Below are 26,787 nucleotides of genomic sequence, written 5' to 3'. Positions count from 1 at the left end.
TTTCCTACAATCTGAATTTTCAGATTCATTTGAGGGGCACAGGGCTTTAGGCAATGGGAAACTCAATGTAATATGCTAGTACAAACTTTGTAAAATTATACAATAGGAGACTGAGATCTAGAAAGAAGAAACATTGACTTATTACAACCAAAGTCAAAACAGCTTCTACCATAGGTTTCAGCTCTCCACTGGTGGTTCCACAGAATTGCTTCCCTCCATGCACCACACCTGGAATACTTTGGTTCCTGCTATCCTTACATTCTCCACCCCTTCTTAAGAGGCCTTTCTCATTCTGCTTTTGTGTAATCCATCCTTATACATATTCCCTAGCAAGAAAATCCCAGTGAGTTCAATGAAGCTTAACCCCAAGTATGTCTTTTGGAGGAGGGGGAATACTGTTGCAGCCAACCTGGTAGGTCACTGAAATGTTTGTTGGAAATGGTTAGACAGAGATTAGGTTCTAATTTTACTCCTCTTTGTTTTTTCATAAGGCCTCATTTTGCATGGCATTTGTTTTCAAATCCTGCCTTGAATAGGGGTTGGTACTTGCATTTTAAGGTCGTACGTTTCCCCTCTCTTCCACTTTGTCTATTTAAGGGCAACTGCTGAGTACCAGGCAGAGTCAAACGCTTTTCTGAAGTCAATGAAGCGAGCAACTATTTAGCCCTGGGGTGCAAGTATTTTTAATGTGCAGATGTGGCCGTGGCTAGTTTTCAAGTGTAGAAGCCAATACTGTTAAGTCACTTGCAAGTGTCACACAGCTAGGATCAACAATAGTGAGCGAACATCCCTTCCACAACAGAAAATATCTAATTAAAAATCGCCTCACAAACAAATCTAGATTTAGGGCCTCTGCAGATTGGTGTCTGTGGTTTGGTTTGGTTTGGTAGGTATATGCTGCACATTTTCAACATTACTGCATATGGAGAAGAAACGAAAGTAAACAAACCAAGAACATTTGTGCTTTGAAAAGTTACAGGATTTCATCAGAAAGCTACTCGACACTCACTGTATGGAAACAAACCAGAACATTTTCACTGAAATTTTTGTAAGTGCAGACAGTATTGAAAACCTGAATGTGTACAATCACCCAAATACCACCATGAGCGCAAATCATCCTGACTGCTCAATAAAAAGGACGTCTGGAGGAGCAAGCTTTGTGCAAGCAAGTCAGGATGAATGCTGAATAAACAGGTCAAGTTCAGCATGACTGACAGGTGATAAGGGCCCTACATCCTCCTAACCCTGCTCCATTTCAGCCAAGTTATCTGGAAGTAGGTACCCCTGAGAGAGGGAGAGAGACTATTGACACTCCTCTGCAGTTGCTTTGCTCTCTCTCAACACACATCCTCTCCCCTTCAACCTACTTTCTTTCTCAGGGGTGATTTATCCTGGGGAAGTAAAAAAGATAGGAGAATGTATTCTATTCCTGTGGGACACAATGCATGCATGCCACCAGTATATAAAAACAGAATGTACCACGCAGGAGGGAACTCTCCTTTACAGAGTGCCCTCATCATCTTTCCTCACCCAGTTGTTGGGTTGCTTCCCCACCAGCTGGATGGATGGGCTGACACTTTAACCACCCTCAATCTTCCCAGACTCTGGCTTCTTCCCCTTTCAAAACCTGGCTCAGCTAGCCTCCCTGGAACTGGAACAGCCCCCACCCCACCCCCGCTAACGTCCATCACCATGTCTTCTGGTTGTCTTTACCTATCTCAGCTGACTCTACAAGCACTCCCAGGTTTCGGGCTGGTAAATGTCAGTTCTGAATATCCACTTTCGTTTTGGAAATGGAGATGATTTTCCAAAGAGGCTGCCAGTTGTGGGTGGGGGGCGTGGGAGGGTATGAGGACTCCTCACACTTAGGATGCCAAAAAAATAAAAATAAAGACCGGCACTCCCATGTAAGCGCCTCTTTCTTTCTTTTATAATGCATTATGGATGATGTCATCTGAGAAGACCCTTGGGTCACTACTCCAATAAAATCTGACATTTAGTCCAGCTAAATGTACCAACTACATTAGTCGTCATACTGTAGGCGTGAAATACTGAGTAATTTTCAGCTGCCCTTTCCAACCTATTAGAAGAATATACTCTAACAGGTGTGCAATCCCAAAGATTCTGTACACCTATCTGGTAAGAACCATGGCTTCTTAGGTTAAAGTCTCAAGGAGTGGGCATGGGGCAAGTAAAGTGAAAAAAATGGGGGAGGGGGTCTCATGCATTCAAGAGATTATTTCTCCACTCTGAAGGTCTGGGTCTCTAGAAGCATTTGCAGTACTTCCTCATATTTAACCAGGGTCAGTCCAAGACATTCTGCTGCCTGAAGCAAAGGGCAAGATGGCCTCCCTCTCCATTCCACATGCAGAATGTCCCGAGCACGCCCTGCCCAAGGAGGACAAGTGGCTGGTAGTTGACAAAGCACACACGGTGGTAGCATGCTTCAGACAACTAAGTAGCTGGCATCCCCTCTCCAGGCTTGTGCTCCGAGCTGGACGGTCGGAACGGCAGCGTAACCATGCCTCCACTCAAACTTAAGTACCCTTGTCTGATGGCACACCCGCAAGCAGCCTGAGACTTCTCCTGTACAGAAGTTGCCACAGTGACTGTCTCTTCAAGCTCTTCCTGGTCCTGGGGGACAACAGAAGAGAGGATATAAGGGATTCTATCACCACCACCCTTCAGGCACCTGAAGGCACCTCATCCTCCACTCCTGGTGTGTCCTGCCTTTTCTCCAGCATGGCTCCTGTGCCATGTCTTGCACCCCCCTCCCCTGTCTCCTCCTGCTCAGACTCTTCTCCTCCCTCCAGCTCTGGCTCCGCCCAAGCAGGATGCGCAAAAACCCCCTGCCCCCTTCCCCTGGGTCAGACTCAGGCCCCACAACTGCTGCCACCCACTCCTGAGTCCCTTGCCAATCCCCGACACAGAAGCTGACTGGCCTGGAAATTGACTCCTTACTTCAGCAGCATAAACAGAACGTTGCCTTCCACCACACCTGAGGGGAGCAGGCTAACTTGTGGGGCACAAATCTGTTGCCTGAGGCAGACGCCTCACTCTGCCTAATGGTAGGAACGGCCGTGCTCATAAATGCTTGAGGCAGAAGAAATATCTGTAAAGAATCCTAAGCAGATGGTTCTTCTCATTGAAGTGCACCAAGCACAGGGCCAGCAGAGATCCCTCAAGTAAACAATGATTCACCAGCTGAGAGGCCTTTAGGTCACACCTCTGTGGAAACAACTCCAGATAAGTACCTGAAGGGTGGAAAGGGGTAAATGCAAACTCACTGCAGGCTGCAGTTTCCCTGGTGTTTGCACTCCAATCCTGCCCCATCAATTTCATACCATGATGTGTGGGTGGGGAAGACTTGATGCAGAAGAGAGAGCTATGCTGTGGCGGAAACGGCCTGCTTGTTATTTTCTCCTCCCTTTCACAAGCAAGATACATAGTGCTGGAGAGGGGCGGCAGGCAGCCAAAGATAGAAAGCTTCACAAAATAGCAGGACATTGATACAGGGAAGTGGGTAGAGGCTGAGGAAGACTTGCTAGTGATGACTGACAGTTTTGTCTTTTAATTTTACAGGCTACATGAATTCAGCACTGAGCACTTAACCAATATTTATCCTGCCCTTCTTTCCAAAGGAGCTCAGGGTAGCAAACCTATAAGTAATAAAAACAGTGATAAAATATTCTAAAAACATTTCAACCAATGATTTCAAGGTTGCCAGGAACAATGCTTTAAACTTCCTCCTAAAAAGCAATAATAAAGGAGGCAGATACAATAAGAGAGGCAGGCCCAGTGACGGGTCAACGCCAGGCAGGCATTCCACAGTCACAGCACCACCAGCCAGGCCTCACCTGCCAATCGTAGGGTCCAAGATGGTTCATAGTAAGAAAGGCACTCTTTTAGGTACTTGTGTCCCAAGCCATTTAGGGCTCTGGGCGCTAGTACTGTCACATTTCATAAGGCAGATTACACAGAGAAAGCACATGTGATAGGAAAATGTGACACTCCTGAAATAAATAATAATTAAAAAAACATTGGGAGAAAGTGTTTGTGTCCCTGCAAAAACTCGTTGCAAATGGGGCAGTAAAACCACTGTAAAAAAACAACCAACCAACCACTGCTGAAACAGCAATGCCTTTCTCACTTTGCAAAGAGCACCCAAGAAGGTCAGAGGTAGCATGAGGTAAGTCTCAGTTTGCACACACACACACCTCTTCTAGATTAAGGGAGGGCATGGCTGAGGGAGCCAGGTCCAGTGATGCCAAAACCACAGATCATTGCATGTTCTGACAACAGACCACTCCTTGAGATGGGGAAAAGAACTCAGGAGCCCTGATTTCTGGCAACTCTGAAGTCCTTATTGTGAAAGTGGCTACCAGCATGTGTTGCTCTGAGGCAATCGGCTGATCAAGAGGGAACTACATATAAGCAATCCTGCTAGCCAGAAGTTCCAGACTGTGGGCTTCCTTAAAAGAAAAAGAAGAAAGACTCAAGCCCTTGCAGAATGAGAGATAAAAAAGCAAAACCCTGTCCATAAATTATTTAGAGCTACTGGAGAGCAGCGAGGTGGCGAAGTTTGCTGCTGATGGTTGAAACAACAACAAAAAGGATTGTGAGGAACTCCAGAAGGACTTCGTCAAGTGAATGGTCAATTAGCAAATGCTATTCAATGTAAGCAAGTGTAAGGCAATACATAATATGTATCTCCATGGCAGGAGCATACGAAGTGGGGGGCGGAGGGGGCGGGCCGCCCAAGGTGCCACTCTAGGGGGTGACAAGATGGGGCAGTGCGCATCTAACGTAGCTAGCCCAAAACAACTTACAGGCACTTGAATGTTCTCAGTTGAAATAGTATTTCACAATCCATGCTCGATCTGGGAAATATCACTGTTTGCTAGAATTCTATATGCATTTAGCCCAAGGGAGAGGGTGAAAACATGGCATCCTGGGAGCATCTTGATCACTGCTGCTGGTCAGCAGCTGGTCAGTGTCTTTCTGATGGGAAACTTCTGGTGGCTCCCTACTCACCTGAGTTTCGGTTGGCCTTCACTAGGGACTGAGTCTTTAGTGTACTAGGCCTTGCCCTGTGGAATTTCATACCAGTGGAGGTTCCCTGCCTTCTTTCAGGTGTCTCCTGAAAACGACGCCGTTTAGACAACCTTCACAATACAGTGGAACCTTAGGTTGTGGATGTGATCCGTGATGGAGGCACGTCCACAACCCGCAGCATTCGCATCCTGAAGCTCCACATCTGCGTAGGCGCTGGCGCAATTTTGCGCTTCTGCGCATGTGCAAAGCGCAATTTGGCGCTTCTGCAGATGTGCGAGCAGTGAAATCAGAAGTAACCCGTTCCCGTACTTCTGGGTTTCCCACGGTCCACAACCTGAAAACACGTAATCTGAAGTGTCCGTAACATGAGGTATGAATGTATTATTTTTTCTTGAAACTGGAATCTACGGATGTTTTGCTGATGTTTTAAGCTAAGCTTTATAGATACATATAGACTGATCTTATCGTGTTTCAGGTGTAAGCGCCTTGTTATATTTTATGAAAGAGCATATTATACATTTTCAAACAAACGAATAGGCATGTAAAATTAACATGGCTGCACTTTCCAATGTTTCGGTTACTAAGTCAAGTAAGGATGCTAAATCAGATCCCGCTTTATTTATGTCGTTGCAACATGTTACGGAATGCTTTCCAATTTTAAAAAATGTCCCAAAAGACCCCCATCATTGCTCAAGTGTAGCATCTCTCATCAGAGTGGCAGAGCATTTCAAGCTGGTGTTTAGGCAAGGGATTATCCCTACTCAACAGACGAAGCTCTAACCTGATGCTCGTTGACATGAACATGACCTCCCCAAGGTTGCACAGGGCATTTGTGACAGTTGGGAAGAGCAGCTGAGTCAGCCCACTCTGAGGACACCTGACTCCCTACTTATACCAGTTCGGAGGTTACATAGCCACACCATCCCTTGAAATTCGGCATGTGACTAGGGACAATGAAAGTATTGCTTTCATCATCAAGAGCGGTGCAGTGGTTAGACAGTGGGGCTAGAGATTCCCAAGTTCAGATCCCCACTCTACCACAAATCTCACTGGTTGACCTTGGGCCAGCAGCTCTTCCTCAGTCTAGCCTACATCATAGGGCTCTTATAAGGATATGTTTAGTATGTGTGAAGGAGTGTGTGAAATCCTGTACGTTGCCCTGAGATCCCTGGAGAAATCACAGGCCATTAGAACATAAGAGGAGCCCTTCTGGGTCAGGCTAATGGCCCCTCTAATCAAACGTCCTGTTGTTACAGTGGCTGGCGGCCAGATGTTTATGAGAAGCCTACAAGCAGGAATTGAGTGCAGCAGCACTCTCCTGAAGTTTTCTGCATCTAGCATAAATGTAACATAATAAATAAAACACACCTGTATTTCCAGAGTTTTCAAAAAAACATCTCTACTGGGTGGCTGTGTTGTGCATATGCAGGTCTACTGACAGCACCCAGCACCTTCATGCAGCTGCCATCCTGGCACATTTCACCAATCCTTTTCCCCCACCCTGGGCATCTGGCTATTGGCTTACTTGTGACCATTTTAATTTCCCACAATGCCCTGGGGCAATGCTGTATTTTTTGGGGTGGGTGGGGAATTTAAATGGCTGCCCACTGCTGCCGCTGCCAGGTAATCCCATGGTTGGGGTGGGGAGCTCTGACTGAGAAGGGGCCCCACTTTGCTGAGGGCGTCTATAAATCTGTGGTTGGGCCTGTGTGTTGCGACCCTTCCCCTGGGGAGAAAAAAAGCACACCACCTCCCAAAACTGCAGTGGGGTGAAAAGGCTCTCTTTTTCCATCTGTTCAACTAAGACTACAGTGGCAGTTTTCATTCTGTATTCCATAGAGTTCTGGGATTCCTGAGAAGTCAGGATGGACAACTTAGAAGAAGCGTAAGCTGAACTAGAGTCAGTATTCTAGGTAAAGGATTTTGCTTCTTATCAGCTTATACAGATAGTGGAGTAGAACTCCAGACAACCAGGTGGTTATTCTCTCCCTTCCACCAAAAAATAAATAGTAAAATTTAAAAAATGGTTTAAGATGCTGTCAGCTGCATTATTACAGGGCGTCTGTAAACATGCAAAAAGTTCTGCACATGTCAATCCACGATCTGCTTCACTGCTCAAAGGAGCATTCCTTGTATGTAACCTGAAACCTGTTTGTCTCACAGCTGAAATGGGTCCCTCAATAGGCAACAGTGGGAGCCACAAGTTGGGATCCTAATTATCTACTTCTCCTTTGGCAACACAATGCCATCGCCACTGAGAATGGAGGGGAGCGGATAGAGATCACAGCAAAGTGCAGAAAGTCCTTGTAAGGTAAAGAGCTACAGACTCAAATCAAACAGATCCCTGCCCAATTAAACCACAACTTGCTCTATTTCTACACAACACAGACACCTTGTGGTCGATTTATATATTCCCATCTTAATAACTTGCATATGTCCCTGGCTGGGCAATTAGCAAGTTTTGTCACTGTTGTTTTTGCTGCAACAGACCAACTCGGCTTTTACCCCTCTGGGTTTTGTCACTCGGTGTAAAATAATGAGCCAAGTTTCACTATCTCTACATTCATTCCATGTAACGTGCTCTGCCAACCATTCCTGCTCATTCCGCTAAACAAGTCAGCTGGTTCTGAGCTAGTTCCTGATTGGCCTCTCCCCTTATAATTACTGCCACATCCGTTTCCAGTTATCCCTGCTGGAATCTGCACCTGTGCTTTGCTTTTGGCCTTATGCTCCTAGGCCCCAGCAGTTGTATTATTGCACCCCCACTCCACCCTGCGAGTGGTGTGAGATTTCAGGGGGTCCAGGCCCCGGGTTCAGTTTCCTTGGAATGGGGGACAGTGGAGACTGTGGTGTCTCAATGATATATAGTATGGTTTATTTACACATATATACAACCTCAGCCTAAGATGGAGGGGCTCACGGCATTAAAACCCCAAAAGGTCTTGCTCAGTGCTTTTTTCAATAAAAATAGGTGCTGGAACCCACCATGAAGTTGTTACAGTAAGTTGCCAGGTGACCCTGAGCAGCCCTGAACAGATGTTGGTTTGACAACAGCTGCATTCAGGGCCCACAGAGGTGCTAAAAACTATGGCAAGCTGTCCCCTAGCTGGTTTGGGTTCCTGGTTCTGGTGCAGGCCAAATAAATGTGCCCCCACCTCCCTCATTTTCTTAAGATTCAGGAGGATGACTAGGGCAACTCGGAAGGACCCACGCACAAACGCATGTGTGCACAATGGAAGAGGCCTGGCTGGAAGGCTTACAGCCTGCCACCGCTACACGGGAGACAGATTGAAGACCAAGAAATCTAAATTGGCCCCACCCCATAGCTTGACCATAATTAGGAGTTAGGAGGACTCATAAAAAGCGTAGACTCACACAAGCTGGCCAGCTTCCGTTTTGACTTGAAATGTCAAAAAGACATCAATGTTGTAACCTTTCCTCATAATGGCCTGGGACCAGATCACATCTGTGGCTCCCTCAGTATATCCAGCTACTCTCAGGCCTATGCCTTGTAATAGGGAGAGACTTCCAAACCTCGTGCAATTTGCAGGGTGGACTTAATCCTGTTTGAGCACTAATGCTGGGGGGGGGGAGCCGAACAGGTGCAGGTGTCAGGCCAGGCTGAGGAGGGGATTAGCTGAGAAGACATCCCTGTAGGTGCTCTGCTGTCTCTCTCCACATAATCTGACAAGGGACTAAACTAGTTACCACTAGCAAGGACGATAACGTTTATCTGGGGTGCGGGTGGGGTGGCAAGTTTCTCCCCTGTGGTGTCATTAATCGGGCATGTGTGTACTACTGCTCACAGGAGGAACTAAAATAATTTTTGCCACACTGTTGGGGGCTACATATTTTTTAAAAACAAAACAAGATAGTCTATTAAAGCTACATTCTGGATGTGAGCCAACCTTGATAAAACATGACGCTGTTTTCCAGATCCTCCCCTCCTCACTAGCTCTTATGCCTACTGCTTGAGTGGGGAAATCCTTGTGTGCAGTGATGTGTATCTTATTAGCATGAGAAACTAAGGATTGGGGGAAACATATTGTGTGTTATTTTAGTTATAACACTGCCACCTTCCTCTTCTTCTCTTGACTGGCAACAGGGGCCACCTGGCTGCATGAGTCTGAATGACACACATGTGGGTAAATGCATTTCCACACCAGGCCTTTTCTCTGATAGTAACACCATTTGCTCACTCAGTTCCTGAGAATGCAGATGATGATTGTCCCAAACCATTTCCATAGCTGGCATTCCTGGCTCTTGTTTCCAGCAATCCTGGTTTTCCCAGCTGCTGTTTTCCATTGACTTTTGACACCCTCTTGTCGCACAGGGGCTTTGCAATCATTTTGAGGTCTGAACTGATGAGGTGCCGTTGTCTCACCTGGCATAGATTTATGTGAGTGCCAGTTTCCACACATCCACTAATTAATAGGAGAAAGGTAGAGGGGCCCCCCTAAATGAAATCCACATTACCCTAACCCTAACCCCTACCCCTTTTAGCCAAATAATACCCACCTCCTAAATCTGTAGGTAAAACGTCTGCCGCCAAGGGTAGGAAGGATGGAATCTCCCTCCCTGCTATAATGCATGCACTGCCACACATCAGAGCTTAAGGAGCAGGGCTCCTGAATGAGGAAGTGTTGAGTCCCCACCATCACTTTTTTTTCTTTTTAAAAACTGAGCACAGGCTTCAAGGCATCATGTGCTACAGATGATCACATGCACAATGAAACCAGGGCAGTGATAGAGGCTTGAATTTTGTTTCCTCTGCAGAAGCCTAGTTCTGTTCAGAACCTCTTCAGATCCACGTTCAGAATCATGTATCTACATAGAAGGAAGACTTCCTTCCTTCAACGTCTGGCTTCAGCCTTCCCTCTGTTCTGCTGGTGGACTGTGGCATGAAGTGAAAGGTCTTCCCTCGTGTGTCCGGCTTCTTTCTCACCTTCCTTTTTTCCTGGCCTGGTGCTTCAGAGGCCTTCTCCAGCTTCTTCTTCTCATTGGGGGATGAAGGGGGTGGATCAACCGTGATCTGGGGGATGGTAAATGTATGGGTGCGGCTTCCAGGATCCTCCTCGTCGTTCTGTGTGTACTCCAGCTGCTGTGCATCAAAGATGGCCTTTGAGCCAGACAGCCGAAGTTCTGGGCTGTAATGGAAGTCAGGCCGAGATGCTCGCAGCTTCTTCAGTTGGGCTCTGCATTCACGTTCCAGATCACGGTCTGAGATGGGCACGTCATGTACCTGCCAGATACGAGGAAAGCTTTTAGGATCTGAGGCCTCAAACCTGTAACTTGGGATTTGGGGCCTGCTGCCTAAGGAAAGGGGGCTCCCAAGAAGGCAATCTGGAATGGCTGTCATAATGTTAGGAATCTATCAGATAGAAAGTGAGGAAGGGAGAAGCAGAAGAATATCAGCCAATAAACAGAAAGCTTGTTGGATAGAGGCTACCCAGTCTGAGACAGCAGAGCCAAGCAGATCGGGCAGCTGACACGTGTGTGTGTGTGTGTGTGTGTGTGTGTGTGTGTGTTTGTACAGAGACTAGTGGTTGTGAGCAGAGCTCCTTGAGGCAATGCGTTCAGCTGGTATTGGCCCCAAGAAAGCTTGGCTGGGGAAAGGTTCTTTTCAGGCGGCCCTTTTTCCATTGTTCTGTTGTTTTTATAGGTAACCATACACATATAAATAAAATTTGGGAGCATGGCAAACACATTCACAAGCATATGTGTTGGCTTGGCCAAGGCTCACTGTCATAGGATCACAGAGTTGGAAGGGGACTCAGAAGGTGTGAGCGTTTAAGCTACAGGGCAATTGTCCCATGTACTATGCAGTTAAGGGGTGCCTAGATGAAAGTTTAACTGAAGCTTGACAATTATCTCCTCCCCATGATCACCTCACTGGGGCTGCCAATTTTCTTAATCTCCTCTTGCTCCTAGGCGGGACCTGCAGTCATTAACAGGTGGACACACTTCTTCATGTCTTCCAACTCTACAATTCAATGATTCTATGTCAAATAAGCTTTGCCTGCTTATTTTTGCACATCGTGATTCTGTGAAAGGCATAAGAGCAGGTTTTCCGGCAATCCTAACACACACAGAGGGAGCCTGCTGTATCTGATGCAGACAGAAACAAGAAAGGGAGCTGCAGGTAATTTAAATGTAGGGCAGGGATAAGGAACATGTGGCTCTCCTGCTGTTGCTGGAAAACAGCTCTCATCACCCCTGGCCATTGGCCATGTTGGAGTCTAACAACATCTGAAGGGCCACAGGTTCCCCACCCCAGATGTAGGATGATCTCCTGTTGCTGCTGATGGCAATTCAGTAGACTCTGGGTAAAAGTCCCAGGAAGAGGAGCAGCTCCAGTGGTTTCTACCTCAGCCATGAATGTGTCTTCTTGCAGGTGGTGAGCTGGGATACTGCGCAGCTTCTCCAGGGTCTCCACCACCCCTGCACAGTCACGTAGTTTCTCTGAGGAGCCCAGGGCCAAGCGGATCAACAGCACCCCCACACGAAACAGCACCTTGATCCCTGCAGAAGAAAAACCGGGGCAGAGTTTAGGGCACTCAGATATGGTCAGAGACTCCCTTGTTTCCCTTGCCAGGCTACTTGTTCATCTGTCTCAGAATTGTCTCTTCTTCTTGGCAGAGTCTTGGCTAGAGAACACCTTCCACATCACCAGCTAAGCTAGAGGTGGGACCTTTGGTGTAACGCATAGCTTAGAGGTATACAATCCGCCTTGTACACACAGGGTCCCAAGTTCAATCCCTGGCATCTCCAGGTAGGGCTGGGGAGAGACATCTGTGTGAAACCCTGAAGAGCCATTGCCAGCCATTGTAGGCAATATTGAGTTCGATGGACGAATGACCTGACTCAGTAGAAGGCAGGTTCCTATGTTTCTATGTTCCAAAACAAACACTCCTCACCTAGGCCTCTGCCAACTCTAACCACTCCATTGAGGCCTTGCGATGTTTCACCCACAGATTCTCTCCTCCACCACCCTTTGAATAGGCCCACAGTTCCTTAAGTTCATGACAGCCACTCACCCTCACTGAGAAAGGCATCCCACACCCTCAGCACTGTGGGGAAGGGCAGAGTGCGGGTAAAGAGGCACAGAAACCACTCTGGTATGTAAAGCAGAGGGCCCACGCCATGCTTCTGCAAGTGCTTAAGTGCCTTGGGGCACACCCGGCGCAGAAGGGCAACAAACACTTCGCTGTCCAGCAACAGCGCTTCCTGCAGGAGAAGGGAGAGAAAATGTTGTGGTTGAATATATGGTTGGTCACATGTTCTCAGATACTGTCCAGGAGGACTTCATCCTGTCTTAACCCACAAACTCCACCTTTCGCTTCTTTCAAAATGAATGGCTCTTTCTAATTTGCCAGAAACTGTTTCTGGAGTCTATGTTGCCCATTTTATCTGGCAGAACTCTTGCACCTTAGCAGCTGTGGGACAGGCCAAAAAGCAACTGCTGAAGATTCCCTCACAGTCATCGCTGTTGAAAGCTGTAGTTCTTGAATCCCTGTCTTTTATTCAGCTATTCAAACGTGCAAAAGCCATATCTTCAAAATGGTGGTGGCCCTACTAGTACTTGAGATGGAGGCCCTACAAATCATACCTTTCTCTCCCCCCCCCACCAAGTCAGCCCACATCCACAATAATCCTAGATCAATCTTCCCCAACCTAGTGTTCTTCAGATGTTGCTGGACTCCTCACAAGTGGCCATGTTGGATGGCGCTGGTAGTCCAACAGCACCTCCACCCTCCCCCAAATTATCTGACCACCGCTCTCAGAAGATAAATTTAGGGGTTTCTACACAGCTCTGCCCTCAGTGGGAAATGTCCCTGACTCAGCGTCACAACTGCCCACTTCCTGTTCCCCCAGGGAGGACACTCCTCCTTTCCCCAGTCTATTACCATCTTGGGGCTGTAGTAGCCAGGCAGGTAGCAGTCGCAGATCTGTACCAGGCACCAGAAGGCTTGCTGGAAAGGATAAGTAGGCTGAATTAGTGAAACTTTCAGGCAAATGGGAACTGCCGGGGGGGGGGGGGGGAGAGGCAGGAGGGAAGGGAAAGGAGTGTGATGGGAAGAATGAGAGAAATGATGCTAATAAAGAAGAGGAAGGAATCATGACATCAATAGGAACAAAGGGCATCCCTTCCAAGTGCCATGGAAAAAACCAGACATCCCATTCTTTTTGTGCAATATCTTGGTGGCCATTTTGGGTGTTGTGATCTTGCACACTCTCACGCTGCACTCCCCCCCCCCAGGTGCTTTTTTTGGGGTGAGAGCATGCCCTAGAAGACGCACAAACTCGGTTTGGGGTCAGAAAGTATGTGTAACTTGGCATGAGACTCACCTCTGGAGGCATGTGCATGAGCAGCAGAGCACCCAGCGGTCCCTGGGCCTGACAGTAACCCTCCTGGGGCCGATACACAGTGTAGGCTTTCAGCAGTTGCAGGAGCCCTTGCTGCCTGGAAGGGAACAGAGGCTTAGAGAGAAGCCTGGAATTCATAGGCACAGCCTTACATTTATTAGTTACACCCATCCAATCCAGCCAGAAAAAGCAAACCTGCTCCCCTCTCCTGTTGTCCTACATTAGACCACAGGCCAGATTCAATGAACTGGTCCTGTTAGTGGAAGCCCGTGCAAGGACTTCCAGTAGCACAGCAGTGCTTTCTCACCTCCACTCTCCCCAAATCTGCTCTGGAAGGTTGGGGGAACCCCTAGAACAGATTTAGGAGGTACACGGTGTAGGAGGGGGGAAATCACTTGCACTGATGAGACACATTACACAGCCCTCCTTTGGATGCAGCCCTATGTGTACAAACTGCTTTAGACATTTGAATATCAAATAGCTTATAAATACTGCCAGTAAATAAATGAATAAACAGAGTCAGCTGCCTTGGAATTGGGCATCCTAAAGAATGTCATTTAGAAACAAGCAACCCACAATTGCCAGCTCTCATGCTTGCAGAGGAGAGGGGGGAAGGAGGAAAATGAGAAAACAAATGCAGCGTTAAGCGTCTCTTCCAAGTGGTCAGTGAAATAGTACAACTCATGGCTTGACCTCATTTCACGTATACACAAACAGCTTTTGAAGCTACCCCGTTCATCCGCCTCATCAATGTTCCTTCCTTCCTGCTCTATTTTCTCCTTGTTTTTCATGGTTTTTAAAAGTGGTTCCCCCCACTCCTCTCCTTCCGCCGCGGCTACTATTCTTTTGTCCCCCTGCCCACCTATTATCACACTTGATGCCCTTTTCTCCCCCGACACCTTTGTTTTCTAATCTCTTCCATCCCAATCCTTGCTAGATCATTCCAAATTGTTTGCCTGAAATAATTATGCAAAGGAAATAAGTGTATGCATATATAGCTGATGTTCTGTGTGCAGAATCTGGATTACTGATTTGTTTATTATAGCCCCAGGGCATGCACACTGTCTGTTTGGCAGAGTTCTGGCTGTGGTCTGGCAATGCAGGAAGAGTGTTTCGGCTCACTGGTCTACAAAGGGTGGGTGAGTCAGGTCCCACTACTGAGTTCCAGCCTGAACACAAAAAGAAATGGGTTCCCAAATGCATGTCTGGGTTAAAGGTGGGTCCCAGGTCTGAAAAAACTATTTTGGATGACTCCTTATATTCCTCCACAGCAGCTGGCTCCTTCTGCTGTCACAACGGTCAGACTAGACAATTACTGGGCTAGATGGGGCAAAGAATCTGACTTAGGCTAAACCAGTTTTCTATGCCAGCAGCATCAGAGAAAAATAAGAACCCAGTCTTGGTACATTAAAGGTAAAGGGATCCCTGAATATTAGGTCCAGTTACAGACGATTCTGGGGTTGCAGCGCTCATCTCGCTTTACTGGCCGAGGGAGCCGGCGTACAACTTCCAGGTCATGTGGCCAGCATGACTAAGCCGCTTCTGGCGAACTAGAGCAGCGCGGAAACGCCGTTTACCTTCCCGCCAGAGCAGTACCTATTTATCTACTTGCACTTTGACGTGCTTTCGAACTGCTAGGTTGGCAGGAGCAGGGACCGAGCAACGGGAGCTCACCCCGTCGCGGGGATTCAAACCCTTCTGATCGGCAAAGCCCTAGGCTCTGTGGTTTAGACCACAGCGCCACCTGCATCCATAACATTAGATAGTACTAAAATGATAATGATGAAACAAGGTAGCTAAAATGACAAGAGGAAACAAAAAACAAAGAGGAAACAAAAAATAAAATAAAATAAAATGAAGTTTGAACTATGTATGGGTTGAACTATGTCAACTGTGTGTATACTGAAAAAGGCCTAGGAATAAAGGCTCTTTGGCTCCCCCTAGAGGAAATGAAACAAAAAGAGAAGCAGGGCTCCTTTGGGTTGGTTATTATAGCATCATAAGGTCCCCTTGTTCCAAGCGGAAATCACAACCTGTACAGTACTTCATAGAAAGCTTCAGTCTGTTTCAGAAGACAATGAAACAGGGCTTCCCATGTGCAACCTCCCCCCTGCCTCTGATCACATGCCAATATATCCAAAAGGAAACAAGTTCATGGTACCTGTGAGGAGGAGAGGGAAAGAGATAAAGAGCACACTATGCTAGCACAGATAGCAGTGCAGTACAGATTAGGTACTCCGAGGCTGAAATCCTATTTTGACTCAGTGAAGCTTGCTTCTGCATAGACATGTATAGGATTGCACTGTTAGCCTGCCAGGGAATCTGTGGCCATCCAGATGTTGTTTGACTTTCAAAACTCACCAGCCCCAGCCAGCATGGCCTAGGGTCAAGGGTCATATAGTGGGAGTTGTTGCCCAACAACATCTGAAGGGCATCAGTTTCCCTGCTCCTCAGCGACAGGGTGCAAGTATTTAACTGTGGCTGAAATAATTATACTCTAATGATCTAATAATTTTGATATTTGTTTTGTTCGTGTTCTGTCTTCAAAGTTTCTGGGAGATTCAAATTGCACTGGATGTGCTCTCGAGTGCAATCCACCTTCCCCGGATGCCTACAGGTAAATAAATGTCCATTACGAACATCAGGACTGCCTTGCTGCCAATTCATGTCCATCTCCTCCAGCCTTCTGTCTCTGCCGCAGGTCTGCCAGACACCCCTGAAAACTCGCAAGCATGGTGACGATTCCCTCTTGTGTGCCTCCATTAATATTAATGGTGTAAGAGTGTGTCTTTTGCAGCCACGTTTAGAAAGGCAATACAGATACAATTTGCTGCTTTGTCTCTGGAGGGAACGTATGCAACTTGGATGCTGTTGGCAAGGCCTTCCAGGTTGTGATCTCATGGACAAAGTTCTCATTCAGAAGACTGTGCGTAAAGCATGCTCCACCCACAGGTTTGCTTTTCTTCATGAGACTCGCCTGTACCTCATGGCATATGCTAGAACATCAGGCTTGGAAATTTGCGTATTTCACTTCCCTGCTATCAAAGCTACGGAAATGAAGTTGTAATAGGAATACAGGAATCACATCAGGCTGCTTGCCCATCTAGCCCAGTATTGTCCACTTTGACAGGCAGCAGTTCTCCTGGTTCTCAAGCAAATATCTTTTCCATCACCTGCTACCTAATGCTTTTTAACTGGAGATGCCAAGGGTTGAACCAGAGACCTGCTGCATACTCTGCCGCTGAGCTATGGTTCCTTCCTCAAACACGGAGATTGTGGGCAATAGTTGCATGTGTGCACAAGGATGACCACTAAGTACAAAGGGGTTCCTCCTCCCTCTGCCCCCTGCCATCTCCAGATCTGCTCTGAAGGGTTGGAGCAGGCATCCCCAAACTGCGGCCCTCCAGATGTTTTGGCCTACAACTCCCATGATCCCTAGCTAACAGGACCAGTGGTCAGGGAAGATGGGAATTGTAGTCCAAAACATCTGGAGGGCCGAAGTTTGGGGATGCCTGGGTTGGAGGAAGCCCTAGAACAGATTTAGGGAGTACGCAGAGGGACCAAAGGGGTAAGAATGTCCCATTGCACAAGGAGAAATTCACTTGAGTGTTACATTGAATACAACCCCATGTCTGCACCTAGGCAACTGGAGAATGGTAGAGTACACCCGTTCAAGAATTCTGTTTAAATATAAAAGGAAAAGGAACACCAAAACTGTTTTATTGTGGGAATGAGTATCAGAAGCCCATTTACTAGTATTTGTCCAGTTTTGTTTTCAATTAAAGTTTGGATGTGTGCTCCCCTGTTCAAGTTCTACAGCAAGATTCCATGAAACCTCCACATTAAATGAAGAAGCACAGCCAGCCTAGCCTTCTTTCACTTTCATATGGCTTACAGAAGAAGCGTGTTTACATTTTATTTTAAAAGTATTTCTTACGCTGCATTCAGGAAACTTGACTTGCTGAAAGACCCTCCATTCAACTCCATATCTTTTAAACCCTATGGTAGTCTATCCAGAAATTACTCTGCCTCTCCTGTTCACATTATTAGCCCTTCACTTACCCAGGCCCTTCAGGGGACAGAAACATCTCATGGAAAGGGAACTGGCGATGAATGTCCTTTTTGATGGTCTCCACCCATTGAGGATCACCGGGTATCTCCTGCAGCTCCTACAACAACATACTACTTTCAGAATGGCCTGGATAGGTTACAGGTAGGTAGCCGTGTTGGTCTGTTGTAGTTGAAACAAAATTTAAAAAATCCTTCCAGTAGCACCTTAGAGACCAACTAAGTTTGTTATTGGTATGAGCTTTTGTGTGCATGAAGAAGTGTGCACACAAAAGCTCATACCAATGACAAACTTAGTTGGTGTCTAAGGTGCTACTGGAAGGAATTTTTTTATCTGGATAGAAGGGTTAATAGATTCGGGAGAGATCACACACACACACACACACACACAGAGCGAGAGAGAGAGAGAGAGAGAGATGCTGAAGACACAGACTATTCCTAAAGGAAGTATATATTGTTCCAACTTTTTTAGCTGCAAACAGACCTAGATAACTTTTGTTGTTGTTTCAATCTACATTTTACCAAAATTGCTGGGCTTTTCATCTGCTGCTGTTTTAGTTTTGTAATTGGATTGTTTTGGATGTATTTAAACATTGTTTCAGATTGTTTTTCCATAGATTGTTTGTGCAAGCTTGAGAAAGCTTTGCCCTGAAAGGCAGTATATGAGTTGATTAAACAAGTGGAAACATGCAAAGGAACAAACAATGGCAAGGTCAAGGTTTCCTTCCAGTCACCAGATGATAATGTAAAATATCCAAATCAGCAATCTCAGCCAGGAAGAACAAGGTGATGGGTTGCCCAACGAATAATGAAATGAAACGAGGGTTTACAGGATGAGGACATGGAAGAAGAGGATGAGGAAGTGAGTAATGGCAGAAACTGCAGCAAGCAGAGACATACAGGAATGTAAGATCGCAAGTACAGCTGCACGAGATATGGCCTCACCTGGTACTTTCCGGGGTTCCTCGTCATTTTGGCTTGTCCTCCACACAGCAGAGGCCAACAGCGGACACGTAAGGATGAAGGGATCCCTTTCCGGCATAGCAGCTTTACCTGAGCCAACAGACCTCATCAGCAAAACAGTGGTCCTGTACAATGCTCCATCAGAAGGTGGACCCAAATGCAGGCTCACCATAGAGCCAGTCAAGGCTGGGGCCAGAGATAGCTGGCAGGTATCCATCTTGTTTCCCATGCCTTTTAACATCTACACAAAACCTCTGAATGTTGGTCAAATGCAGATTTAGGGCAAGGTGTCATCAGTATGTGGTTGATGATGATGCCCAGCTCTGTTTCTCCTTTACATTTCATTTTGTTGAGGCTGCAGAAATGCTAGATTGGCGTCTGGGACCAGTAATGGACTGGATTCATTTATTTTGAGAGTATATAGTGGATTCATTTATTTTGAGAGTATATATTGTCATTTCATACAACGTATACCATGGTAGTGTACAACAATAGAGACAATAAAATATAAACCACAATGAAAACAGCAAAATAAATAAATAAATAAATAATAATGCACATGTTAGGAAATCTATAAACTAAAATTCAGTCCCCATGACAAGATGGAGGTACTGTTGTTTATCAATCAGAGGAGGTGGTGTTCAACCTGGTCCGAAAGGGGTTGCACTCTTTCCCTAAACAGGAATGGTTAACCTATGGTCCTCCAGATGTTGCTAGACTACAACTTCCACCAAGCTTGAACCATAATTCTGCCATGATCTCTTCTTACTGTGCTAGTATTTGGAGGAAGATCAGGGAGGGTGGATTTAAGAATGCTGGTGAATACACTTTCTAGGAGAGGAGCAGGTCTCCAAAAATGTGGCGCAAATTCTCATTGTGTAGGCAGAATACGGGCTGTTGTTCTTTGTCTATGAGTCAGTGAGAGAAACTCCTTGTGAAGGTTATTTTGTGATCCTAATGGGACTCACCAAATGCTCCATTTAAAGAGAGCAATACCACCAATAAAGCAAATTATCTCCAATTTCCTCTTACCTTCCTGTAACGTCGGGCCATGGATTTCTCCCAATGATTTGTCATCTCCAGCCACTTGGTCTCACGGTGCCGGATGAGCTCAACTGTGAGCTGCCCTAGGCTATATGTGGGAGAGACAAGAACAAGGCTGAGGACATCTTCTTCCCTCACTTACTGGCCACTTTCTTTTTTAACGCATCCATCATGTCTCATTAGATTCACCTAGCCGATCTTACAGTGTTTAATTTCTTGAGGACTGCTTATAATTTTTTTTAGTGTGTTTTAAAATTATTTGCAACTCATCTAGAGGCTGGTATGTATTAGGCAACAAACGAATCAAATAATACTAATGTAAAAATGAGGCAAGTTATCATTCCTTCAGATCCACCTCAGAACCACTTCCCTTTGAGGTGCAAATGCAAAAATGGCCACTACTACAGGGAGCTACTTCAGAAAAAGCACGCTCCCTCATTGCCACCCACAGAGACAGGCCTGGGATGTTGATGGTCTTGGGTTCTGGGCAGCTTCCTATGGATTTAGCGGACCTGAGTGATATAAGACCTTAAAAGTAAAAAAAAAACCAACATTTTAATTGGGCCTGGAAACAAATCAGCAGCTAACATAGTTATGTCAGAACCAGTGCTATATATTCACATCTTCTTGTCCCAGTTACGGATCTAGCCACCATGTTCTGCGCTATTTGTGATTTCTAAACAGTCAAAGGCAGCCCCGTGCACTTCAGGTCTGTGGGATCTACTTTGGGTTTTTCCCTTAGAATCCTGAGGCCCATCAGCTGGAACTTGGTGCCAAATAATGACTCAGGCAGGCAGGCATATGCTAAGAATTAAGAAGCAACTTCACATGTCCCTTTGCACAAAAATCTTTTCCTGTTTCCTTCCCCTGCTTTTCCTTTTCAGCAGCCTAATCAGAAAGGAGAAAGCTTTTCTGTTGTTGCCAGCTGTTGCTGATCTACTGCAGATTAGCCAGAGATCTACAGTACCAGTTGATCCCGATCTACTTTCTGCCCTCTCGGTTTAAGTTTTAACTGTAATTAGTAAGCAAATACAGAGCAGCCCTAAACAAATGGCGTAATGAGCAAGTAAACACTGATTAAATCTTAAAATATGGTTGCGGGGGTTGGCTACTTGGTTTCTCCCCCACCCCTCTAGAGAAATATTCAATTTTGTAGATCCAGAGACATAGCATGGCTCCTTACAGTCAGGTTTTTATGTGTCATGTTCCTTGAGTGACAGAGAAATGCACTGAAAATTGTGGAATGAAAAATAATTAACAGGAAGACATGTTAGCATTCTGCAAGCAAATCAGGATGAAGCATCAATGTCACAGAAAGAATGTTAAATAAAGGCTGAATATTATCTAACTCCCACGTCAGCTTTGTGCAGGCAAATCAGGATGAATGTTCAATAAATAGATGGTCAGGAGCAGCCTTTTAATAAATTTGACTTTCATGCTCTCTTTCCCAGGAAGAAAATTGTACATTGGCCAGGAAGAAGGGAAAAACTTTTTATCTTTAACAGGAAAGTTTCAGCATCTCACTAAACTCGTTTTCTATGATCCTTGGGGGAAGTTATGAAAGCTAAAGTTGTACAGTATTAAGTTGCATCGAGACTGATGCAGATTTGCAGTGTAGAAGTAGAAGTGTAGAAGTAGATTTGCAGGGCTTCTGAATCTCCTGTGCAGTATGCCCTGCACACAGGGAAGCTGAAGAAACCTTGTTGTTAACCACTGTAACCACCCCTGTTGCCATGGAGCACAAGTTGTCATGGACACAGTGAGAGGATGTGGCCACGAATGATTGCTATAACAGGAAGTGTTAGTTCATAGGTAGGCAGAGACATTTTCCTATGGAGGCTTCTCCTTCTACCTTACAGTAAATCTTAACATTTGGTCCATTGCTCATTGTAACCCAGTCTTTATAGCCCTGTTAGAAGTTGGACTTCAAGCCATCTAGAGAATCTATCTAGTATTAATATGCATACATGAGTAATATTGCAGAGAGCTCCCGAGACGACTTTGCATTGCATTGTTTCGTTTATTTATCACACTTGTACGCCATGTAATCATTTACATATCTAAGTGGTGTACCTAAAAGGAAACCACAGAAAATGGGACAAACATTAAAGGGTGAGCTATGTAGAAGGGTTCTGGTTTGCCAGAAGCGGCTTTGTCGTGCTGGACACATGACCTGGAAGCTGTATGCCGGCTCCCTCGGCCAATAACACGAGATGAGCACCGCAACCCCAGAGTTGGTCACGACTGGACCTAATGGTCAGGGGTCCCTTTACCTTTACCTTTATGTAGAAGGGAGGGAGGGAGGTGGTCAATCTGTTTCCACCAAGACTTGATCTCCTCACTCTACAAATGAAGCCTATGGACTGCATCCCCTTTAACCTCTTAGAACCCCTCATTTCAAATTATACCATCCCAATTAACAGCACCTGCCAACCTCACCTATTCCAGCCATTTTCCCACTGCAAATAACTGTAATCAAATAAAGATGGGGCTTTGATGGTGATTTAAGGAAGGCAACAGACCAGGCAGAAAAAAGGGCATGTTTCTATATGACTGCAAACAAACTATATATTGAAAGCACATTCTTTCCCTCAAAGAATTCTGAGCAGTATAGTTTACCCTTCACAGTCACAATTCCCAGGACCCCTAAACTATCTACAGTGCCCACAATTCTTTAGTTTTCCAATCATCCCCTGGGGTTTTCCTATTAAGCATTGGGCCTATGAAGAATTCAACCTTGAATAGTTAACTAATAAGACCTTATCAATTTCACGACAAGAGGGGAGTTTTGCAAGAAATGAGATTCCAGATTGCCTCTAGATTGCCATTAGAGTATACCTGAAGCAGGTACATCTCCAGTCTGCAGCAGTTTGTATAGTTTCACCAAGGAAGGTGAAAATAACACACAGAATGCTGAATAAAGTTTGAAAAAAATTATTTGGGGTGATACAGGATCATATAATACTTTGAATATGTTGGGCTATGACCAATGTCTGCAGCAGAGATCCAGGAGGATCATATGTAATTATATAACAAGAAAAATGCATTAAAAAATAACTACCGTAGATAATGAGACAAATTGATGACACCAATTGTACAATTGGCCAATACGTTATTCATGTAAATATGCTGAACTGTAGAAGTGTTAACAGGTATCAAATTTTGAATCTGTGATAATTATGTTTCCCAAGGCAAGGTGATAGCCACTATCCTCCTCCAGGAAATGAGATATACATATGGAAACAGGCCTCCATGTTCCCAGTTAACAAAGATGCAGATGAGAAGAGCACCTCTGTCACAATGGTTAGGGAAGCCCCATTGATCTGACTGGATGCATTTTTGCTATTTCTATGGACCGCTTGAGCTGAGCCAAGATTTCTGTCCTCCTACATCAGGGACAGGAAGCTTACAGCTGGAATCCAACCCTAACCATTGGCACTGCTGGTTGGGGCTAATAGGATTGGAGTCAACAGCATCTGGAGGGCCACATGTTCCTACATAATAAACCTGGGACCACACTATAGGTTTATTGTGTTTTTAATATTTTGTTGGGAGCTGCCCAGGGCGGCTTGGGCAACCTAATCAGATGGTGGCTTATTATTATTATTGTTATTGTCGTCATCTATTGTGTGTTGTGAATTTCTTTCTGTAGAAAAGGGAAGGAAGAGTGGAAAGATGAAACCCATTCCTAGTCTCCCAAATAGCCACAATTCACTTAAATTAAATATGGGAGTGGGTCACATTCCCTGATCCATTCTTCTTCTTCTTCTTCTTTTTCATTTCACAGTTATCAATATGTGTTTTAGAGCTACCTAAACAAAACTGGAAACAATAATTATATGTTTCTTCCCCTTGGTTTAAAATCACATTTCTTGCTAATGAAATTAAGGATTATTTTTCTGGGATCTATGGATCCAGATGAGAATGAGAGTATCCTTCAGAAGGATGATGCTCATCACATTCCAGAAACCTGTGCCTGCCTTTACAAAATGGACCAGCAAGCAAGGATCTGGAAGTGATAATACTGGGACATAATGTGTCCCACTATCTTGAAAACTGCTACCATGCAGAGATATTCAATGTCATTTTCCCAAAAGTGCTGCTTCACCCTCTCCCAAAGCTTCACCCCCCTTCTTCCCGTGGTCTTTGCAACAGAAGGCCTGCCTTACCCATTCTGGAGGCTGCTGCCCCCGATGAAGCCATAGCGATCAGCTTGGCGATATGGAGGCATCCCATTCAGCTCGGAGTCGGAGCCCAGGGAGCTGGCATCATCGTTCAGGGATAAATCAAAGGCACCTGGCAATTCAGCCGCAGCTTGGCTCACATCAAGGAGCTCTTCAGAAAGAGTGAGGTCCGACATCCTTCTGTCCGAGAACAGCACCCTTACCTCAGGCTGGTTGCTACTGCGTCATTGACTTCACATCTAAATAATGAGAAACACGGAGCTGCATCTATGATTGGGCCCCTTCTCGGTACTCCTGTGACTCTAGTTCCCCACAAAGCTCTGTAAGCTATTTCCTCCCACAACCATTTCCTGATGCAACTGACAGCACCCGGAGCTCTGCAAAGTGAACAGGGCAAAGGGGGCAGGGAGAGAGAGAAATGTGGGGAGCTGAAAATATGTGGGAAGCTAAACACTAGACAGCTCCCTACAGAGAGACTTGGAAGGTAGCTAACACCCCCAGCGAATGGCCTTACCTTCTTTCACTTGCTCTCTATGTATAGACATAGCCTTACTCCAAGTCAGGCTGTTGGCCATGTTACTTAACACACTCTAAACTGACTGGCAACTGAGTTCAATGTGTCTATCCACCTCCGTGGAGCCCTAAACAGAGCTGCCAAGGATTGAACCTGGGATCTTTTGCATGCAAAGCAGAAGCGATGCCACTCAGCTATGGCTGTTCCCACTCAGAGGCGTAGCAAGGCCAGGTGGTACCCGGTGCGGATTTTTTTTGTCAACCCCCCCCCCCCCCCGACGGCTCTGGCGAAAAGTGAAAAACACGAATTTCAAAAAAAACACCCTAGAGCTTTCAGAACAAAACCGACTTCAGATATGAAATCACCATTGAATGAACATATAAGAACAGTTGAAAAATCTCATGCAACAGAAAAAAAAGTTCCCCAGTGGAGTGGGGGGCGCCGAGTGTCACCCCCCCTCCAGGGTGGCACCCGGGGCAACCCGCCCCCATCGCCCCCTTGCTATGCCACTGTCCCCACTGAGCTATAGTTTGAAAAATCCAGGTGTAGCCAGGAGCTTCTTCCTCTGTCAGTATGCATGTCTTGCAATACCATCTGCTAGGGGATATCCTTATTATTTTATCTACCTATTCATTGGTACTTTCATAGCCCAGTTTATCCAAGCATATATTAAGTAGGTTAAGTTGGGCATGTGTCTGTGTGATGATTGATTCAAACCCACTTGTGAGCTTCACTGCTAAGTGGGGTTCTCAGCCTGGGTTTTCCCAATCCTAGGTCTGGCACTGTAGTGACTATACCACTATGTTTAAAACTGTGCGGTTAAAGTGAATACCTATATATGCAGTGGTGGCTGATGCTCATTGAGACTGGTAGGGCAGAAGGCTGGGAGCCCAACAGTAGGTAGAGCCAGAGTCAATGTTAGGCGGAGCTAATTGAACCTAGTTTTGCTCCCATATTCATTCCAGCTGAGTTCTAGAAGAGCAACACTGATGCTAAGGAAAAGGAAGCTGACAGATATTCCTACCCTCCCTGGGCTGGGTCTAAGTAGGCAGGTAGGCTGAGGGCAGACTGAGGTTGCTGAGGTTGCACCCAAAAGGATCAGCTTCCACTGAATTTATGACAAAACCACTGGCAGGTATACAAAATGGACCCAGTGGGGCACGTGAAAGAATCCAGCTGGTCTGGATCATTTAGAGATCAGTCAGAAACAAGTTTGTGCTACTCCTGCCTTAGCTGAAATCACTCAGCCAAACGAATGAGACTGAAATCTCTGGGGAAAGCTGTGTTTACAGACATAGTTCCCAGTGGTGTGCGTGTGGCGTCATGATTTGGAAAGTCACTGGCCTGAGTCACTGACTGCATAAACAACCACCCAGCGCAACATTATTGGCTAGAAGATGCTGAAAACAATAGCTTCAAGTTCTCTGACCAAGCCTCCCTCACCCCACCCAGGAACTAGATTAGCAAAAGAGTTCTTCTTCCATACCAGGGCTAGTCAAGGTGGTGCCCTCCAGATGTTGTTAGACTACAACTCCCATCAGGCCGTCAACATAGCCAGTGGTCAAGAATGATGGGAGCTGGGAGTCCAGCATCTGGAAACCACCGGAGTTCTGTCCTGTTTAGTGCTACAGCCGCATAGGCACTGCTTTTTAGGAGCTATGATTTCCCTGTAATACTTACTGAATCTGGGGCTTATATATTTCAACTGGACTTGGAAAAGCCCTCCTATGCCAGGTTCACACATTTCCAAATGGAAGGCAGTTATCTATAGGCACATGTAGATCAAAGGATCACAAATTTGGGTGTTTTTTTCCATGCTGCATACATCATAGCTCTTCAATCTAGTGAATACAGAGAATGAAAAAGGTATAAATGTCACATGTGCACATAAACGGCTAAACAAATAAATGCCTCCCATGTGCTAATTTTGTAATCTGTGAAGCAGCAGCCTGGCCTATACTCAAGGAAATCTATTAAGAAGTATCAGACTCAGGTTTGCCCTCCTCTCTTGACATAGCAACCTATGCTATGGCTCCAGCTACTTTCTGTTCCTCAGAATTGGGGAAACTACAACCTGGAATTGGAACGGAAATTTCCACTCTAGCAGATTCTCATGAAAAGCAGCTGGAGAGAGCCAAAATGCAAAGCCCCCGATTTGTGGGTTGGTTTATATCCTACTGTAGTGGTGCACCACATAAGTGTTGGGTCTCTGGACTCCAATCCTCAGAAAACAGGGACACTATACTCTACATCAGTAGAATGTCCCTATTTTCTGAGGAATGTTGGAGGGTTAATCTTCCTATCTGTAAAATGGGGGATGGGGACTGACCTCACTTGTTAGTCGTGGAAGTGAACACGTTAAAGCGTTGCACATGTTTTCTTTTACATAGATATACGTATCCTCTTGGAAATAAGTACTTTGGGAAGCTCAGCGTTCCGGGCCCTTGGGACGCCGTTTCCTCAGCCGCCTTAGGGAAGGCTCTGGGGCTGGAACCGAGAAAGACCGCCGCTTCCCTCTTTGTGGGGAGAGGCCACGGCCCGCGCAGTCGCAGCTCGCTGGCTCCGGGGCGCGCGCTGATCCCTCCAGCCTGT

The 26,787-nt window shown here is 45.9% G+C and overlaps 1 protein-coding gene across 3 annotated transcripts; it reads right to left on the bottom strand.

Annotated features, from left to right (window-relative positions):
* Nucleotides 1-3,032: 3,032 nt before the first annotated feature.
* TBC1D10C (TBC1 domain family member 10C) lies at nt 3,033-26,756 on the bottom strand. Of its 3 annotated transcripts, XM_035125730.2 has the most exons (11): nt 26,614-26,756; nt 25,876-26,036; nt 23,667-23,920; nt 19,486-19,585; nt 18,436-18,543; nt 17,485-17,591; nt 13,405-13,519; nt 12,963-13,028; nt 12,093-12,282; nt 11,423-11,577; nt 3,033-10,297 (listed from the first exon to the last, which is right to left on the bottom strand). In XM_035125730.2, exons 3-11 carry the CDS (start codon nt 23,855-23,857, stop codon nt 9,875-9,877), a joined length of 1,455 nt encoding a protein of 484 aa, XP_034981621.1. In that variant the 5' UTR covers nt 23,858-23,920; nt 25,876-26,036; nt 26,614-26,756; the 3' UTR covers nt 3,033-9,874. The 3 variants fall into 3 exon arrangements, with proteins under 3 accessions (XP_034981621.1, XP_034981601.1, XP_034981639.1); XM_035125710.2 differs by having other exon boundaries at nt 25,876-26,756; XM_035125748.2 differs by lacking the exon at nt 25,876-26,036.
* Between the last annotated feature and the right edge of the window lie 31 nt (nt 26,757-26,787).

This window comes from Zootoca vivipara, chromosome 1 (assembly GCF_963506605.1).
Source record: "Zootoca vivipara chromosome 1, rZooViv1.1, whole genome shotgun sequence".
Classification (NCBI taxonomy): Eukaryota; Metazoa; Chordata; class Lepidosauria; order Squamata; family Lacertidae; genus Zootoca; species Zootoca vivipara.
This window is presented reverse-complemented; position numbering and strand designations above follow the sequence as displayed.